Source organism: Eutrema salsugineum, unplaced genomic scaffold, assembly GCF_000478725.1.
Source record: "Eutrema salsugineum unplaced genomic scaffold, Eutsalg1_0 scaffold_13, whole genome shotgun sequence".
NCBI classification, from domain to species: domain Eukaryota; kingdom Viridiplantae; phylum Streptophyta; class Magnoliopsida; order Brassicales; family Brassicaceae; genus Eutrema; species Eutrema salsugineum.
This window is the reverse complement of record NW_006256885.1, coordinates 5,868,505-5,886,829: the sequence shown is the minus strand read 5'-3', so window position 1 is coordinate 5,886,829 and position 18,325 is coordinate 5,868,505. Positions and strand designations below refer to the sequence as shown.

The 18,325-nt window shown below is 40.2% G+C and overlaps 4 protein-coding genes and 1 pseudogene across 4 annotated transcripts; all 5 read left to right on the top strand.

The window, feature by feature from the left end:
* The first annotated feature begins 247 nt into the window (after nucleotides 1-247).
* Nucleotides 248-3,806, top strand: LOC18023394 (cytosolic endo-beta-N-acetylglucosaminidase 2). Its single transcript, XM_006407414.2, has 11 exons — nucleotides 248-809; nucleotides 1,000-1,137; nucleotides 1,312-1,421; nucleotides 1,495-1,606; nucleotides 1,693-1,800; nucleotides 1,879-1,991; nucleotides 2,133-2,214; nucleotides 2,333-2,413; nucleotides 2,559-2,611; nucleotides 2,713-2,848; nucleotides 2,931-3,806. The coding sequence occupies exons 1-11, from the start codon at nucleotides 294-296 to the stop codon at nucleotides 3,645-3,647; spliced, it is 2,166 nt and encodes a 721-aa protein (XP_006407477.2). The 5' UTR covers nucleotides 248-293; the 3' UTR covers nucleotides 3,648-3,806.
* A 431-nt stretch (nucleotides 3,807-4,237) lies between these two features.
* LOC18023393 (ferritin-2, chloroplastic) lies at nucleotides 4,238-6,244 on the top strand. Its single transcript, XM_006407413.2, has 8 exons — nucleotides 4,238-4,592; nucleotides 4,958-5,041; nucleotides 5,129-5,189; nucleotides 5,269-5,356; nucleotides 5,519-5,580; nucleotides 5,731-5,796; nucleotides 5,877-5,940; nucleotides 6,042-6,244. The coding sequence occupies exons 1-8, from the start codon at nucleotides 4,300-4,302 to the stop codon at nucleotides 6,080-6,082; spliced, it is 759 nt and encodes a 252-aa protein (XP_006407476.1). The 5' UTR covers nucleotides 4,238-4,299; the 3' UTR covers nucleotides 6,083-6,244.
* A 239-nt stretch (nucleotides 6,245-6,483) lies between these two features.
* On the top strand, nucleotides 6,484-13,238 carry LOC18023392 (annotated as a pseudogene).
* Nucleotides 13,239-13,670: 432 nt separating this feature from the next.
* Nucleotides 13,671-15,847, top strand: LOC18023391 (SAM50-like protein SPAC17C9.06). The gene is made up of 4 exons (XM_006407411.2): nucleotides 13,671-14,295; nucleotides 14,389-14,874; nucleotides 15,041-15,523; nucleotides 15,624-15,847. Exons 1-4 carry the CDS (start codon nucleotides 13,795-13,797, stop codon nucleotides 15,705-15,707), a joined length of 1,554 nt encoding a protein of 517 aa, XP_006407474.1. The 5' UTR covers nucleotides 13,671-13,794; the 3' UTR covers nucleotides 15,708-15,847.
* Nucleotides 15,848-17,405: 1,558 nt separating this feature from the next.
* Nucleotides 17,406-18,073, top strand: LOC18023390 (LOB domain-containing protein 21). Its single transcript, XM_006407410.2, has one exon. The coding sequence runs from the start codon at nucleotides 17,474-17,476 to the stop codon at nucleotides 17,963-17,965; it is 492 nt and encodes a 163-aa protein (XP_006407473.1). The 5' UTR covers nucleotides 17,406-17,473; the 3' UTR covers nucleotides 17,966-18,073.
* The last annotated feature ends 252 nt before the right edge of the window (nucleotides 18,074-18,325 follow it).

The following is an 18,325-nucleotide window of genomic DNA, read 5'->3' as shown; positions in this document are numbered from 1 at the left end:
GCTCTGTTTTCTCAGTTTGTCATTGTTTTCCAAAAAATTTTTTTAACACTCTCTGATTTCGTGCAAGCTATTTGATAAAAACCATCGAATTTTCATGTTCTGGATTCACTTGAAAAGAATGATATGAACTAATTTCAATTTCATATGTGGCTATGTTTTTCCATTTGGCGTACGAATAACGAAAAGAACAATATCCCATTATATATCACAAAGAAAAGTCGATAAAATAAAAAATCACAGAAAAAAAGAAAATCGAAGCCATCGTCGACGACTTCCTCCGTTGACCTCTCGAAATGCGAGACCTTCTTCGCGCCTATTTCTCTCGAAGAACTCTCGTTTCTCTTTACAATCTCTTCTTAAGCCTCTCCCATAAGCTCCTCACTTCATTCCCTCTCTCCCTCCTCATGCCCAAATCCAACGACGGTGATGGCGACGGCGCCGTCGCAGAATCCGAGGCCGCTCCGCTGCTCGATCTGGCTAAACCGTCGTTACCTGTTTCTTTCCCGATCAAATCTCTTCAAGACCTGAAATCTCGTTCTTACTTCGACTCATTTCACTTCCAGTTTAATCGCTCCACCGTCCCTCTCCGGCGAAATCCTGACGGCTTACCGAATCGCCCAAGGGTTTTAGTCTGCCACGATATGAAAGGAGGGTACGTCGACGACAAGTGGATACAAGGGTGTGAAAACGACGCCGGATTTGCGATTTGGCATTGGTACTTGATGGACATTTTTGTCTACTTTTCCCATTCTCTGGTGACTCTTCCTCCTCCTTGCTGGACCAATACTGCTCACAGGCATGGCGTTAAGGTAAGTGGTTCTCAAATTTTTTTGGATTCTTCAACATCCGAATCTGTTGCTACATGTATTGCTCAATTTTGATTTCAATCTACTGAAATCCCCACAACTTTTCCTTTATTGGAGAAATTAGTTTATTTGGATGAGGCAATTATAGAGTAAGGGTGAAGTGTTTAATTTCTTGTTTTTATGGTAAATTAAGGTATTGGGGACTTTCATCACAGAATGGGAGGAAGGAAAAGCTACCTGCAAAGAGATGCTTGCCACGAAGGAGTCTGCTCAGATTTATGCAGAGCGCTTGGCAGAACTTGCTACTGCTCTATGTTTTGATGGGTGGCTTGTGAGTTTTTCTTTCTTTTGCTAGATTTGTCATGATTCTTTTGTTCATTGGCATTTGTCGATGTGAATTTTGTGTTTATAGTGGATAATTGTAACATATCTGCATCTGGGAAACACACTAGTCAAGTGTGGTGAAGAACAGGCATCTCTAAAATGTGAAGTGCATTACCTGCAGATAAATATAGAGAACGAAATAGATGAAGAACAGATTCCAAATTTGAAGGAATTCGTGAGCCATCTAACAAAAGTCTTGCATTTATCTACACCTGGGGCTTTGGTAATATGGTGAGTAGTTCATAATTTTTTTCTTAGTTCTTGTGTGTAAGCCACATTGATCTGATTACCTTTTTTTTTGCAGGTACGACAGTGTCACTGTTCGTGGCCATCTTCAATGGCAAGATCAGCTGACTGAGAAGAACAAACCTTTCTTCGACTTATGCGATGGAATATTCATGAACTATACATGGAAGGTTTGCCTTTCGGTTTTATCACGTTCTTCAGTCACAGTTTCTTTTATATGTCTTGCCTGTGATATGAGTGGGAGATGATATTTCAGGAAGGCTACCCTAAACTATCAGCTGAAGTTGCTGGGGACAGAAAATATGATGTCTACATGGGAATTGATGTCTTTGGTCGGGGCTCCTTTGGTGGTGGGCAATGGACTGTATGTCTCAGAAACTCTGGAGTAAACCAATAATTTTTCAGAAATGTTTCATCATTGTCTCGTTAATTTACATGCTAGGTAAATGCTGCTCTTGATTTGCTGAAGACAAGCAATGTATCAGCTGCCATTTTCGCTCCCGGATGGGTATATGAGACTGCACAACCACCCAATTTTTATACGGCTCAGAATAAGTAAACACTTATTTTCCCCGATTTGATTGTTTTAAAAAATTCTTCTTTCAAATTTTGGACTACCATTATTGAGTTTCAGCTTAAATCTTTGTTGTAGAGGAAATGCTGAATCTTATTATCATTAATGTGATTTCTCTTTAGATGGTGGTCACTTGTCGAGAAGTCATGGGGAATAGTACAAACTTATCCACAAGTTTTGCCTTTTTACTCAGATTTCAATCAGGTAAGGTGAGATTGATGTAGTCTCTGTTCTAAAAACCACGGTAAAGTATGCATTGACTTTCTTGCTTATGATTGTTTTCATTTATGTTCTGAAACTCTCTTCTCTATGTTTTATTCAGGGCTTTGGTCACCATGTTTCACTCGAAGGTCGCCAATTGTCAAATGCTCCATGGTACAACATTTCTTGCCAAAGTCTCCAGGTTGAATCATCTTACTCTCTTTGTTTTACTGCACACACCTAGTATTTACATAAACCAAAAACTTTTACCGTCACAACACGACATTTGATCTGTTTTGTGTCTCCTCTCATCTGATATCTGACTTTGTTGTGTTCTTTCACGTCAGCCTCTCCTTGAATTCAATGAAGACAACAACGATATCATCCGGGCCACGGTTGAGTGAGTTCTGGCACCAATACTATCCGCATATCCATTGTTTCGGCATCTTGTTAATTAGCATACATTTCTGAGCGAATTTTAAACCATAATTACCATGATAGTTCTCGAGAGGCATCTTATACCGGAGGAGGGAACATCGCTTTTAGGGGAATACTCAAGGGAGATGCCTATTTCACAGCAAGGCTCTTCAAACCGCATCTTCAGCTTTCTTCTTCTCCCATCACAATTTCCTACTCTGTAAGTCTCTGCTTCTAGATACATTACTTTATGAGATCTTGTTTTTCTGTTTTTACTAATGGAAGATTTGGAGTTGGTGCAGGTGAAATCAGATGAAACCTCTAAACTTGGAATCCTGCTTTGTTTCTCATCTGCATCACACGAGACTAAATCCATACTCGTGGCACCAGAAGAACCGATCGGCAGATTCAACCACATGTTCTTGCAGTGTCTCGCCACATCAGAGCAGACTGTATCCGAGTGGACGGTCCACGAGACGAGCCTTGTCATGGATGGCCACACACTGACTGAAATATCTGCATTTTGCTACGGACCAGAGAACTCGACAAGGGGACCAGAATATGCTGCATTACTGGGCCACATCTCAATGAAAGATCATGTTCAGCTCCAACAAACACCTGATTCTTTACCTCCAGAGTCGTCGTGGGTCATCGAGGCTCATAACATAGAGCTTGCACCTGGTAATTCCGGCTCCAACATCCTCAGGGTTAAACTAGAATGGAGACAGAAACATCTCAAAGATTCCGTGTTCCCAAGGTACAACGTGTATGCAGAGAGTGTGAAGTCGACTGATCTAAGATCGAGGAAGGTTCTAGAGAAACCGAGAAGCGAGAGTGTGTTCATCGGGATCGCTTATGTACCAACGTATTACGTATCAGAACTGGTGGTTGAATCGGACGTGAAAGGAGTATGCTTCGTGGTTCAACCCTGTGGTGAAGATGGTTCATGGGGGAAGCTAGATGATTCCCCAAAGCTTCTTCTGGAGCTGGAAGCTCTCTCGTTTAAAGATTTGTCCTGAGTTGCTTGACGCCAAAACCCCTCGAAACGATTATTCTTGAAAATAGGATGATTTAATCACGGGAAAAAATATAAAAAACTTCAAACTGAATAAATATACTATGTAAAATCAGGTACGATCTATAATAAAAGTATATAAAAATAGAAATCTATCGATCTTTCCAGAAAAGCTTACCAGGCGCTAATAATTTAATGTCTATTGCTAACGAAATGTAAACCAACATACGTACTGCAATACTAACAATTTTTTTTTCTATTTTCCAACAAAAAAAACTTCATTATTGCTCGATTATTCTGACCCGATTAACCTGGTTTATCCAGAACACAGATCATCTTGCAACATTTTGCAACATTTTCATTACAACATTTTATAATAGTTGAAAACATTGTTTTCACGGGTTTCCTATCATCTTACGTGAGATAATACACGACGCTTAATTCGCGCAAGGCTATTCTAGAGACACCACGCGTATGCCACAAGCCAATTTCCGTCTTTCCACGTGTCAATGAATAACAAACCCACGTCATCCCATTTCTAACTCATCGCCGTCTCTTAAACCTCTCTCTTGACCCACTCGCCGTTCGCCAACTCCGACGTTTACAGAGAATTCCCTCTTCATTGCTCTCTCTCTCTCTCTAGATCTTAAGACCTAATGTTGCTCAAGGCTTCTCCCGCGCTTTCTCTCCTGAGCTCCGGCGGCGGAGTTCTCTTTCCTCCGTCCAGAAATCCGTCGAATCTTCTGTTTTCTTCGAGCGCGTGTCGTGGATCTAGGTTTTCTGTTCAGGCGGCGAAAGGAACGAGCACGAAGTCGTTAACCGGAGTTGTGTTCGAACCTTTTGAGGAAGTGAAGAAAGAAATGGATCTCGTTCCTTCTACACCTCTGGTTTCTCTCGCTCGCCACAAGTTCGCTGATGATTCCGAGTCTGCGATTAACGATCAGATCAAGTATGTGCTCTTCTTTACTTTTGGTTTAATCGGCATCTAAGTTTTCGATTCTCTTCTCCAGTGAAATTTGAAGGAACCATATATTTATTCAGCCTTGGGATTTCAGTGATTGATTTGTACTTTCCGATTTATCATTTCTCAAGGCCTATTTAATCTTCATCCTTTTCTGCTGATTATGAGCTTCGTTTCACTTATCATGGTGTGTCCGATTCAATTGTCATTTGTTGCTTTAAATGATTTATGCTTACGAGAATATTCCAATCAGCATCGAGTTAGCTTGGTTAGTTGTATATTTTGGTTAATACGTGACGACGAGGTATCTGAATCTAGCTTCTCTTATTTGCGTTACATTTTGGGGAAGACAGTGTGGAGTACAATGTGTCGTACATCTATCATGCCCTGTATGCCTACTTTGACAGAGATAATGTCGGCTTGAAAGGTTTCGCCAAGTGAGTTTCTTTAGTCTTAAGAACCATCTATTTGTTTCTCTGTTCCTTTATGCGGGACGATCATCTTTTTGTTGGTTTCATTGATAGGTTCTTCAAAGATTCGAGTCTTGAAGAACGTGGTCATGCTGAAAAGTTTATGGAGTACCAGGTATAATTTCGAAAATTCTATCAGGTGATGTGATGGATCTCTAATAGTGTTTCTTATGTCCGATGGATTCGATCTTCAGAACAAGCGTGGCGGGAGAGTGAAGCTGCAGTCTATTTTGATGCCCTTCTCTGAGTTTGATCATGAAGAGAAGGGGGATGCATTATATGGTAAGTTCATTCTAGTTCATCGTCCAGTTTTCTTGTAGCAGCAGTTAAATGATCTTTAGAGTAATATAGATCATAGTAAGTCTGAAATACAGTATATCGATGGCTATGGTCTTCCAAATATTATGCTATTGATGATGATTCTGACTCTTTTTTATGAATCAGCTATGGAGCTTGCGCTATCTTTGGAGAAACTTACCAACGAAAAGCTTCTGAAGTTGCAAAGTGTAAGATGTTTACCTTTCCATCAGCTGTTTCATGATTCAGTACTAATGCTGAGCCTTAAAAGCCAAAACATTCGGTTTTCAAGGAGCACAGTTTCACAGAAAAAACAGATGAGAATGAATAATCTCTCTCTCCTATGTTTGATCCTACAGGTGGGTGTGAAGAACAATGACGTTCAGCTGGTTGATTTTGTTGAATCCGAGTTTTTAGGCGAGCAGGTGAAATGATACACATGTTTTCATATTTTTCACTACTTGAAAATTAGGCGATCCTCATAAAATCGGTGGAAAAAAAACAGGTCGAAGCTATCAAGAAAATCTCAGAGTACGTTGCACAGCTAAGAAGAATTGGGAAGGGTCACGGTAAGTCCTTAAAACCCTCGTAAAAGATCGTTCTTAAAACTGAGACTGCACTTTCTTTTTGGGTGTTTAATTAATAATACCGTCCGGTGTGAAAACTGCAGGAGTTTGGCATTTTGATCAAATGCTTCTGAATGAGATTTAAGGGAGCTGCAGTACCGGCGAGAGGGACTAATGAATGCCAAGAGTTTTATTTTCTTATGTTTTAAAATTTGATAAAAAGACCATGATGGATTTTCTATCCTCTTTTTTTTTTTTTGTTTACAGCAAACATTAATCGATATAAATAAATAAGATCCATACGTGCTTAGCAGGAAACTCGAAGGATTTGTTTTTTATTTTTGAGGAAAAAAAAATTGGTTTAGAATTTGGTTCACATGCCAAGCCGTGCCAAAAAAAAAAAAAATTTGGTTTTAATTTTGGTTGTCTCGTAGAGCCAACTGCGTGTCGTTTACTGACACATTGAAACGGCATGGCGTTGGAGCAGGGATTGTCTCTTTTAAGTGTATCTCTAAATCTAAAACAAAGCAAAACCTGAGAAAACGAAACGTAGGCAAAGGTCTGAGCTTTTTATTCGAAAAACAAAAAGAAAAAGCTCTTCGACAATGGAGAATGCTACAGCTTTCTCACCGACTAACCCACACTTTTTCCAGCCTCTTCTTCCCGGTTTCCACAGCCACCTCGTAATCTCTCTCCCTCTCTTTGAACATGCATGTATCTATTACTCGAGTTTTCTCTGGATTTCTTTTGTTGCAGAACATTCCCATGGCGTTTTTCTCAAAGCACTTAGAGGGAACAACAAATCTGGACAATGCGGTGGTGAAGCTGAGATCGGACGCTTCCGATATAACCTGGGAAGTGAAGATGGACGGTCGGAGACTCACCCAAGGCTGGCAAAATTTCGCCACCAGTCATGATCTCAGAGTCGGCGACATAGTCATTTTCAGACACGATGGAGATTTGTTGTTCAATGTCACATCTTTTGGACCTAGTTGCTGTGAGATTCAATATGACGACGATGATGTCGTTCAAATAGCTTCTGGTACTAGCTTAATCACTTTTAAGTTTTTAGCACTAAACTTATATATAAACTAAGTCCACTATTTGGGTAGCTCAATGCAATTACTTTGAACTCGGTTTACTCTAATTAACTATATTAGTGGTAATTTCCAAGATTCTGTTTAGATTCTCATTCCAAAGTTGAAACAGATTCAGATCCCGACAAGTATCAACACACAAGAGAAGCAGGATCTTCATCAGATCACTCTTGTTTTCTAGCACGTGTCACCGCGTCAAATCTAAGCAAAGATTTGCTGGTGAAAGATTGCTTCTGAAATTGATATTATTCTCCTTAAACCTGAGAATCTAAGAATTTCGTTGAATCTTAAACTTTTACTCTCTGTAAAACTTTGCAGTTTCTTCCAATGGATTTTGCAAGGTCTAATGGTTTGATGAATCGTCACTGCGAGACCATTCTATTGAATGAAGATGGGAAACCATGGACATTGTTCCTGAAATACACCAAAAAAACACAGAGTCGTGCTTACATCGCACGAGGCTGGAGAAGTTTCTGCCGCGCAAATGAAAAAAGAGCCAACTGTCTATTGACCTTTAAACTTGTGCAAACCGGTACAAAACCTGTTTTCCAGTTTTTGTTCTTGATATGATTCCATGGAGATCATATTTTCGTCAAAGAAAGGAACAGAGTAGAGCCGACTTGACGTCAACAAGAGTTGATGAAGATATTTGAAGTTTCCATTTCTGTTTAATTGGTTTTCTATTTATGAATTTCCTTTTTAGTAATGGTCCTTGAGTATAAAAGGACTTCTATAGTTTTTTTTAATTTCTTTATCGGGAATTTGGGGAATTGTGGCTTGTTCTCTAGGGTAAGAGATACAAGAGGTTTTCATCTTCAAGCTTATACGCTTGGGTGTGTTTTCTAGTCTTTTAAGCAATAAAGGTCTAAGTTCTTACCAAATTGGTGCGTCGTGAGTGCTTGTGATTGAATAATCGTAAACCAAAGAGATGGGGAAAGATTCACAAAAGTCGCAAACGGCCGACTCGACACAACCGTTGTCACTGGAATCTCTGTCTCACACGTTGATGCAGAGTATCACGTCACAGGTGGAGTTCGAGAAACAGACTACGCTGCAGTTTGCGTCCATTGATTCAAAGTTCTCGGAGCTCATAGCTGTCTTGAAGAAGGGATCCGATCGTAAGGATGAGGTTTTGGAGTTTTCGAACCCAAATTACTCTTCCCAAGCTCGTCAGGTCCGTTTTCCTGATTCGGCGACCGACAATCATCATCGCTCTACAGATTCTTCTACTGGAAACACCATCATTAACAGTCGTGAAGGAATGTTGAAACGAATTGATCTTCCTGTTTTTGACGGAGCTGATGTGTATGGTTGGATTGCGTTAGCAGAGAGATTTTTTCAGAATTGGAGGCTATCAAGACGATGCAAAGCTAGAAATCGTCTCGATCAGTTTGGCTGGTGATGTTTTAAGCTGGTTTAATAGTGCAATGCATCATAAACCGTTTCTGTCTTGGAGGGATTTTAAGGATAGACTCCTTGCAAGGTTTAACCGTGAGAAGTTACGAGATCCAAGCCAACCTTTTTTTAACATCAAACAAACTGGTTCTGTCGCTGAATACATTCATGAGTTTGAGGACCTTTCTACTCAAGTCTCGGGACTCTCTGAAAGTCAGATAGAAGGAATTTTTATGAATGGTTTAACACTGGCGATGAGAGAGGTGGTGAACATGTGCAAACCAGTGGACCTTCAAGAGATGATTGCTTGCGCTTACCAAATGGAGTTCAGTTCTTTGCATAGCGTGGTGCAAAAGGAACATCAGCAGAGCAATAAACATATGAGTGGACCAGCGCATACGTTTTCTAAATCGTTTTCCTCTCCTCATACTGCTCCTTCGTGGAAAATGAGGCAACTCACTTCCCCTACAGATCATCAACAGAGCACCAATGTGATCGCCAGACCACAGCTTAAGTTGTCTGAAGCCCAAATTGCAGAGAAAAAGCGTCTGGGGCTGTGTTTTAAATGTCCTAAGAAGTGGTCACGGACCCACAAGTGCCTTAACCAAATGTTGCAGGTCTTGACGGTAGTAAACGGCTTTGAGATGGAAATCTTGGACCAAGGTTTGGTCGCCGTCGAAGCCCAAAATGGTGTAGACGAACCAGTGCTGATGGAATTATCCTTGAATTCTTTTCTTGGGATAAATTCTCCTACTACTACGAAGATGAAGGGTTCTGTGAAGAAGAATACAGTGGTTGTTATGCTAGACAGTGGAGCTACGCATAATTTCATCACTCCAGATGTGGTTAAGAGAACTCGTTTACAAACCGTTGTTAATTCTAATTTGGAGATCATGTTGGGAACTGGTGTATCCGTTCAAGGGATAGGACTTTGTCAGAATGTGCAGTTGTTGTTGCAGGGATTGATTTTTACTACAGACTTCATTGTTCTCGAGTTAGGAAATGCTGATATCATTCTTGGAGTTCAATGGCTACGTACTCTAGGGAAGTGTCAGATTGATTGGGACATACATGAATTCTCTTTTATGTATCAAGGGAAACAGGTTACTTTGACAGGAGATCCATCTTTGCACACGCCCAAACTGTCTTTGAAGTACCTACAGCCGGCGTTTTTAGAGAAGAAGCAAAGCGCTACACTCCTGTTGGGAAATACACAATTTTCAAAAACGCAAGACTCGAGTTTAATTCCTGAAATTGCTGCGGTTTTGGACAAGTATGATCATGTTTTTCAACCACCGTCAGGCCTACCACCATTGAGGGGCAGAGAACATTCCATTACTTTACATCCTGGGATGGGACCAATCAGTGTCCGGCCGTACAGGTATCCTCACGCGCACAAGGAGGCTATGGAAAAGTTAGTGCAAGAGATGCTTGATGATGGTTTGATTCGCAGAAGCCACAGTCCTTATTCTAGCCCAGTGTTGTTAGTAAAAAAGAAGGACAATTCTTGGCGTTTTTGTGTGGACTATAGAGCTTTAAATAGAGCTACTGTTCCTGACAAATATCTGATTCTGATGATTGATCAGTTACTGGATGAATTGCATGGAGCAACTCTGTTTTCTAAGCTGGATCTACGATCTGGTTATCATCAGATTCGCATGGAGGAAAAGGATATCGAGAAAACTGCTTTTAGGACTCATGACAGTCATTATGAGTTTGTAGTTATGCCTTTTGGGCTAACTAATGCTCCTGCAACTTTTCAGGCCTTGATGAATGACGTATTTAAGGAATTCCTCAGGAAATTTGTTCTGATTTTTTTCGATGATATTTTGATCTATAGTTCAAATCTCTCGGATCATGTTAAACAATTAGAGTTGGTCTTGGATGTGTTTGTGGAACAGAGACTGTTTGCTAATAGGAAAAAGTGCTCTTTCGGTCAGGAGACGGTCTAATATCTCGGTCACATTATCTCATCAGCAGGAGTTGCTATTGATCCCCAAAAGATTGCTGCAGTAGAGAAGTGGCCAAATCCTCGAACGGTGAAGGAACTGAGAGGTTTTTTGGGGCTTACGGGCTATTATAGACGTTTTGTTCAACATTATGGATTACTGGCTAAACCCTTGACTGAATTACTTAAAAAGGAGCAATTCGAGTGGTCAGATGAGGCGCAATTGGCATTTGATAGCCTCAAGAGTGCTATGATTTCTGCACCTGTTTAGCTTTACCAGACTTCACTCAGGTATTCATTGTTGAATCTGATGCTTCCGGTTACGGTCTTGGAGCTGTGTTGATGCAAGGCAGACACCCGATTGCTTATTTTAGCCATGGGTTAACTGATAAGGAGCAGCTCAAACCAATTTATGAGAGAGAACTAATGGCGATAGTTTTGGTTATTCAAAAATGGCGACATTACCTTCTTGGCCGCAGGTTTGTGGTTCGAACAGATCAACAAAGCTTGAAATATTTATTGGAGCAAAGAGAGGTCACTTTGGATTATCAGAGATGGTTGACTAGAATTATGGGTTATGACTTTGATATCGAATATAAAGTAGGGTCTGAAAACAAGGTCGCTGATGGTCTCTCACGCATCGTCACACCTACCTCTACCTTACTCTTATCTTTAACCATTCCCACCACTCTGCAATTGCATGATCTGTTTAAGGAGGTTGATGAAAGTGAAGAAATTCAGGAGGTGATCCGCAAGCTTTCAACTGGGGAATCAGTTAAGCCGGGTTATACAATGATTGATGGAAGACTTTTTTTTCATAGACGTCTGGTTCTTCCTCAAAACTCTGCTTATATTTCGTTGATTCTGCAGGAATATCATGATAGTTTATTGGGCGGACATTCTGGAGTTTTGAAAACCTTAAAGAGAATTCAAAACAATTTCTATTGGAAAAAAATGAGAGTGTGCAGCAATATGTCTCGGAATGTGCCGTATGCCAAACTCATAAGTATTCAACTCTCTCCCCAGCTGGATTGTTGCAGCCAATCGAATTACCAGTGCAAATTTGGGAAGATATATCTATTGATTTCATCGAGGGCCTTCCTAAGTCTCAAGGTGTCAATGTCATCTTGGTGGTAGTTGACAGATTGAGTAAGTATGGTCACTTCATTGGCCTTCGACACCCTTTTACTGCACTGGAAGTGGCTCAAAAGTTTATTCAAGAGGTTATTCGCCTTCATGGTTATCCTAAATCGATAATCTCTGATCGTGACAAGATTTTGTTGAGTAACTTTTGGAAAGAGTGTTTCAAGGCTTCTGGTACAAGATTAAGATTCAGCACAGCTTTTCATCCGCAATCTGATGGACAAACCGAGGTCTTGAACAGGTGTTTGGAAACTTACCTTCGTTGCTTTGCATCTCAGCATCCTAAGTCTTGGGCTAAGTATCTTGGATGGGCAGAGTTATGGTATAATTCTTCCTTTCATACCTCTACTCAGTGTACTCCATTTAAGATGGTATATGGTCGTGATCCTCCTGCGTTATTGTCTTATGAAGTGGGTTCTACAAATAACTTTGAGTTGGAAACTATGTTACGGGAAAGAGATTCGATGTTGGCTGACGTTAAGCGCCATTTGCTTAAAGCTCAAAGCAATATGAAGAATAATGCTGACAAACATAGAAGAGACTTGGAGTTTGAGATTGGTTCAAGAGTCTATCTAAAGCTACGACCTTATCGACAACATTCAGTAAGTAGACGCCTTTGTCAAAAACTAGAGCTCGCTATTATGGTCCATATGAAGTTTTGGATCGCATTGGAAAAGTTGCTTACAGGCTGCGGCTTCCACCGGAATCTCGAATCCATTCGGTCTTTCATGTATCTCAATTAAAACCGGTTATTGGTCAAGGGCAGGTGGTTAATCCTCTTCCTCCATCCGTGACGGTTGATGATGAGTTAGTCGTTGAACCAGAGGATTTGTTAGACACACGCTATGATTCTGAAGGACATCTTGAGGTTCTGGTGCAATGGAAAGGATTACCTACCCATGAAAACTCGTGGTTAAGGATTCGTGATCTTAAACATCAATTTCCACACTTTGCGCTTGAGGACAAGCTCGTGCTCAAGAAAGGGGGTATTGATATGATTCCATGGAGATTATATTTTCGTCAAAGAAAGAAACATAGTAGAGCCGACTTGACGTCAACAAGAGTTGATGAAGATATTTGAAGTTTTCCATTTCTGTTTAATTGGTTTTCTATTTATTAATTTCCTTTTTGGTAATGGTCCTTGAGTATAAAAGGACTTTTATAGTTTTTTTAATTTCTTTATCGGGAATTTGGGGAATTGTGGCTTGTTCTCTAGGGTAAGAAATACAAGAGGTTTTCATCTTCAAACTTATACGCTTGGGTGTGTTTTCTAGTCTTTTAAGCAATAAAGGTCTAAGTTCTTACCAGTTTTTCTTCATCTTCAACAAGCCAATGCTGATTCTTGACACTAACTCGCACAACATACAATCTCAACATCTGTAAAATGGTAAGTAAATAAGTTTCATTAATTCATTTCAACATTGTTCCCAGAATTTGTAATGTTTTTGAGTTCTTTATAGCAGTGTCTACCGGGGAATTTTGAGAAGGCGAATGGTATCGAGAAGGCGAGGAAGATAACTCTTATGGATAGATACGGTATCAAAAGGAAAACGAGTCTTAAACCTGATAACGACTATGGAAGAATGAGATTGAGAAAAGAGTGGAGAGAGTTCTGTGCAGCTAATGGAGTGAAGGCTGGTGAGTCTTTCAAGCTGGAACTCATCAAGGAAGACGAAGACACAGTTACTCATCTACTTAAGTTCTGCTCCAAACTCTAAATTCTCTCTCAGTTTGTTTATCTTATGTTAATATCTACTTGAAATGTGTATTATGTTTTTTAGCTGGCTTGTAACATGCAAGACTTTAACAGCTTGGGTGTACAAAGGAAAGCAAATTCCTGTGTTCAGCTTGTGTTACTTCCTTTGAATGGATTATCTGGATGAGTCAATCCAAGTATACTTTAAAATGACGATCCAAACTGCTCTAAGAATAAATAGTTTGCACAAAAAATTGTGACTAGTCATCCAATGTCAAACAACAGACCACTCAAATCCAAAACAATAGCTCTTTTGATTATATACAGTACTCAATTGTATATTTCTCTGTGCTTAGCTCATGTTTTTCCAAAAACGCCACAAGCAATAAAAATGCACTAACCGACATCGTTTAGTCGACCCACCCACTAGGCCTCACTGGATCCATTGGAGTTGACACCTCTGAGCCATATGGAGGGTTGCACAGACGCTTGTTGACTTCTTCTGGTCGTCACAAACTGTAGCTCCTCGATTCGCCGAAAACTCGATATCGTACTCTCAGCTGCTTTCTCTCTGTCCCATGGCAAATCCGACGGAAAATCTCGACCCGAATCCACCGACCCGAGAACCAGAAGATGAAGTGGAAGAACTGAACGGCGACGAAGAAGAAGAAGAAGAAGAAGAAGAAGTGGAGGACGATGATACCGTATCGAAACCACAAACGCGCGAGGGCCGATCCAGTGTGGACAAGGCCAAGGTGGAATCGCTGTTCCATCGGATGCGAGAAGCTCCTGTGCCGGTGCGTGTTCACGACGTGATCGTGAAAGGAAACGAGAAGACCAAGGACTACATCATCGAGGCCGAAGTGGATGCTGTGAGAGAGGCGACCACGTTGCAGGAGATTCTCGAAGCCTCTGCAATCGCCAATTCGAATCTCCGAGCGCTCGATATCTTCGATTCCGTCAAAATTACCCTCGATTCTGGTCCTCCAGAGCTCCCTGGTACCACCAATTTGGTAATCCAAGTTGTCGAGAGCAAAAGCCCTCTCACCGGCCAAATCGGCGCCTACACTAGAGCAGGGGTATTGCAATTCACTGCTAAGTTTCTTCAATTGAGTTTTGTTATATTGTGTGTGAGCTTGTGGAGTAGGAGATAACTGTTATGCTCTTTGTAGGTTAGATCATCAAGCCTTGAAGCATCTTTGAAGTATAAGAACATTTTTGGCTATGGAGATATTTGGGACGGGTCTATAGTTTATGGCTGTGACAACTCTGCTGAGGTTGGCATGGGGATGTATTTGCCAAGATTCAAAGGACTTCCTACTCCTTTCACTTCTCGTCTTTTCCTTTCGACTCAAGACTGGCTCAAGTTTTCTTCTTATAAAGAACAATCTTTGGGACTTTCTCTCGGGCTTCTCTCAAGCAAGTATCACGAGCTGGTTTACACGGTTGCGTGGCGTAACCTGATAGACCCGTCTCAGTCTGCCTCGAAATCAATAAGGAGGCAACTGGGACATAGTCTTCTTTCTGCATTGAAGTATACTTTTAAATATGACCAGAGAGATTCATCCTTGAGGCCAACGAAAGGATACGCTTTTACCTCTACTTCTCAAATTGGTGGTCTTGCTCCTGATAGCCGAAGCCTACGCTTTTTGAAGCAGGTTCGTCCCTTCTTCATTCTTGGTTCCAACATTTAATATCGAGTAGGATAGATGTATCGCAAATTCCTTGTCAAATTTAACGTATGCTCTCATTGTGAAAGTAATAACAAGATTCTCAGACCTCTTTGACACTTTGTTAGCATCCATTCTCGTTTTGTTTTGTCAGGAAATGGATCTCCGGTATGCTGTTCCGTTCGGGTTCTGCCATGCTGCTCTAAACTTAGGTGTATCTGGGGGTGTCACCTTTCCATGGGGAAGCGGATACCAGAGCCGGACTTCCTCTGTGCCAGAGAGATTCTTCTTGGGTGGCAATTCATCGCCTGTGTGCTCTCTGGTTGGGCCATCCGCGCTATGGGGTTTTAAGACCAGAGGACTTGGTCCCAACGAGCCAAAGAGGAAAGGCGATGATGAAAGAGATTTTCTTGGAGGAGATGCTGCGGTCACTGCATTTGCTGATCTCTCGTTTGATTTGCCAGTGAGATGGCTAAGAGAGAGAGGAATCCACGGGCATGTGTTTGCTTGTGCGGGGAATATGGCAAAGCTATCAGAGAATGAGTTTAGAAACTTCACTGCTCCAAAGTTCTTGGAGACGTTCAGAACTTCAGTTGGTGCTGGAATCGTCTTACCAACTAGTCTCTTCCGTATGGAGGTTTGGTTTCTCATCACCACTCTCCTTTCTACGTTTTTTGAATCGAATGAAAGTGAGGTTATTAACACCGACATTTTATCCATCTTTTGTTACGAGACAGATTAACTACTGCCATATATTGAAGAAACAAGAACACGATCGAGCGAAATCTGGGTTTTTCCTGACATTCTCGGCCTCGTCCTGAGAAATTTTAGTTGAAGAAGGTAACTCAATATGATATGGCCTTCCATTTTTTTTTTTCTTAAGCCGTGCCGTAATGTCTGGCAGGCAGATCGTCTTTGGTTTCAGGCAGATATGATTTCATTGTTGAATCTGAGAAATTTTAGAAAGAGTTTGGTTCTTTTATCATGTTTGCATGGAATTATCAATTTTTGGATTCACGAGGAATAAGAAAAAAAATGATCTGTTCACCGTATATTTGTCTTTCTTTGGTTAATCCCACTTTAAACGAAACGAGGTACAACAAATTATCGCAATTATTTTTTTTTTTTAAATGTCAATGGAATCTAGAATTTTTTTCAATAATTAGAAGAAAACAAACATTTACTATTAAAAATTGAGACTATGTAATTATGCATGTATATAATCGGGAATAGTGCAAAACAAACCTAAACCTTTGAAAAAAGAAACTGTAAACGTTTCTAGACCAAAATATAAACCTACGCAAAATAAGACTTTCTAATAATTTATAATGTAAAAAGCCGTTAAATAGAGTTGGACAAACAACTTTTTGAAATTTCTTGTAATTAAAGTAACCAAAATATGTAAGTTTACTATATAACAAAAAAAAAGACTTGTATTCTCCTCGTTGGACGTGAAGAACTTTGGTAGAAAGACTACCTTGTGGTTGTGGCTTAGGAGAGGGACTTGATTAGATGCTACGGCTTTGTGAAGACTACAAGGACAGATAAGAAAACCTATGAGATTATTATAATCAAGAGTTGAATGGAAATGGAAACCATTATTTCAATGTTTAATATGCGAAATGATTGTTAGGCAAGTGACATTTGTTTTGTTGAGATTAGCAATCTGATAAAATAAAAATTTTACTTGTTTGTATATTCTACTCATTTACGAAGGTTGAAAGATTTCAAGATTGTTAGGATTTTTGAATGTTGGAGTTAACAATTAAAAAAAGTTTAGTTTTGTTTTAGGATTGATTTTTCTTGTTTTTGGTATATTCTCAACCATAATGAATGATGAGTAGAAGAGGAAGAGAAGGGAAAGGGATAGTGAAGGGGTCGGTGGTGGTGGGCTTCTCATTCTCTCACTTATCTTGTCAAATGTCTTGTCTTCTCCATTTCCACACTCCATTTTCTATTGGCAACCTGTGATTTATTTTGCTTGAATATGTAGTATATATTATGTATAGTCTCAAACAAAAACCAAAAAGAAAAATATATATGCTCAATTCAGTTTGGTTTTAAGCATCACCCCACTTTGTAAGTAAATCACTTGGATTTCGAGCAATGTGATATTTATTTCATACTTTCCTTGATTGACTTTTTACATCTAATCTAAGTCTTGTTTCTTCTGTTTTTGTTTTTTTCCCAATGTCCACAATCTCAAAAAGGAGACAAACAACTTATTGGTTACTTTCACTCTCTCTCTCTCTCTCGTACGCTATCCTTTGATTTTTCAACATAATAATCTCAAAGATAAACCAGTATATGATTATAATTTATGACCTATTGGATTCGAACCCACGACCAATCATGTAATTAGTAAAGAAAAGCTCAAGCCAACACAAATGATGAATAGGCCCATGCCATGTCCCATTGTGTCCCCTTCTCTATCACCTACAAAAACACTCTTCTTCACAACAAAATCATAAAGAGTCTAATAATATATATATGTAGGAAGCATGAGATAAAACTTGGAAAAAACGAGAGCCCAACATTTACCAACCAAAATCAAAAAAAAAAAAAAAAAAAAAAAACGTGGTTTGAGATGAGAGGGCATGAGCCACGATCAAGCTCATCTTGTGCAGCTTGCAAGCTCTTGAAGAGAAGATGCACACCCACTTGCATTTTCGCTCCTTATTTCCGCTCAAGTGACCCCATAACTTTCGCCAAAGTCCACAAAGTTTTTGGCGCCAGCAACGTAAGTAAGCTTCTCAGTGAGGTTCCTGATGAACAGAGACAAGAAACCGTCAACTCGTTGGCTTATGAGGCTGAGGTTCGTCTCAAGGACCCTGTTTATGGTTGCATTGGAGCAATTGCTTCTCTGCAGAAGAAGATGCTCGAGCTTCAACATGATCTAGCCGTTGCTCGCACTCGACTACTTGCCCATTCTGGGGCCAACAACCACGTGCCCCCTCTGGATGATTCCCCTGAGCTCGCTGCTTTTCTCGATCTTGTACCATATAGTGACTTGATGTTGCTTGATGGTTCTAGTCTTGATGCTTACTTGTATGATCTTGGACAGCCTCCTTTTGTATAGGCCTTATCTCTTTAACTGATGTATTTGCACTTGCTTTTAAGTCGTCTTCGCAATCTAAAAGTCGCTAATGTAAGAATTCGAATATGCAAAAATCACATGCTTACTTCATCCTTTTCAGATTAACTTCAAAACTAACCAACTTATGCAAAATGAGAAAACTAAGGTACATGATGAGCCATGGAAGGTCAGAGTCCTTACCAGTTTTGGACCAAGCGGTAGGACATCGCGAGTAAAGTGAGGTGTTTTTTTTTAGATGCAGAGCTATTTGTAAGTCAGGTCTGAATAGGAGATCACATGCTTATGTCAGCCCCCAATTCTACCAAACATCAAGCATTGATAGATATGCTTCTGTGATTTTGC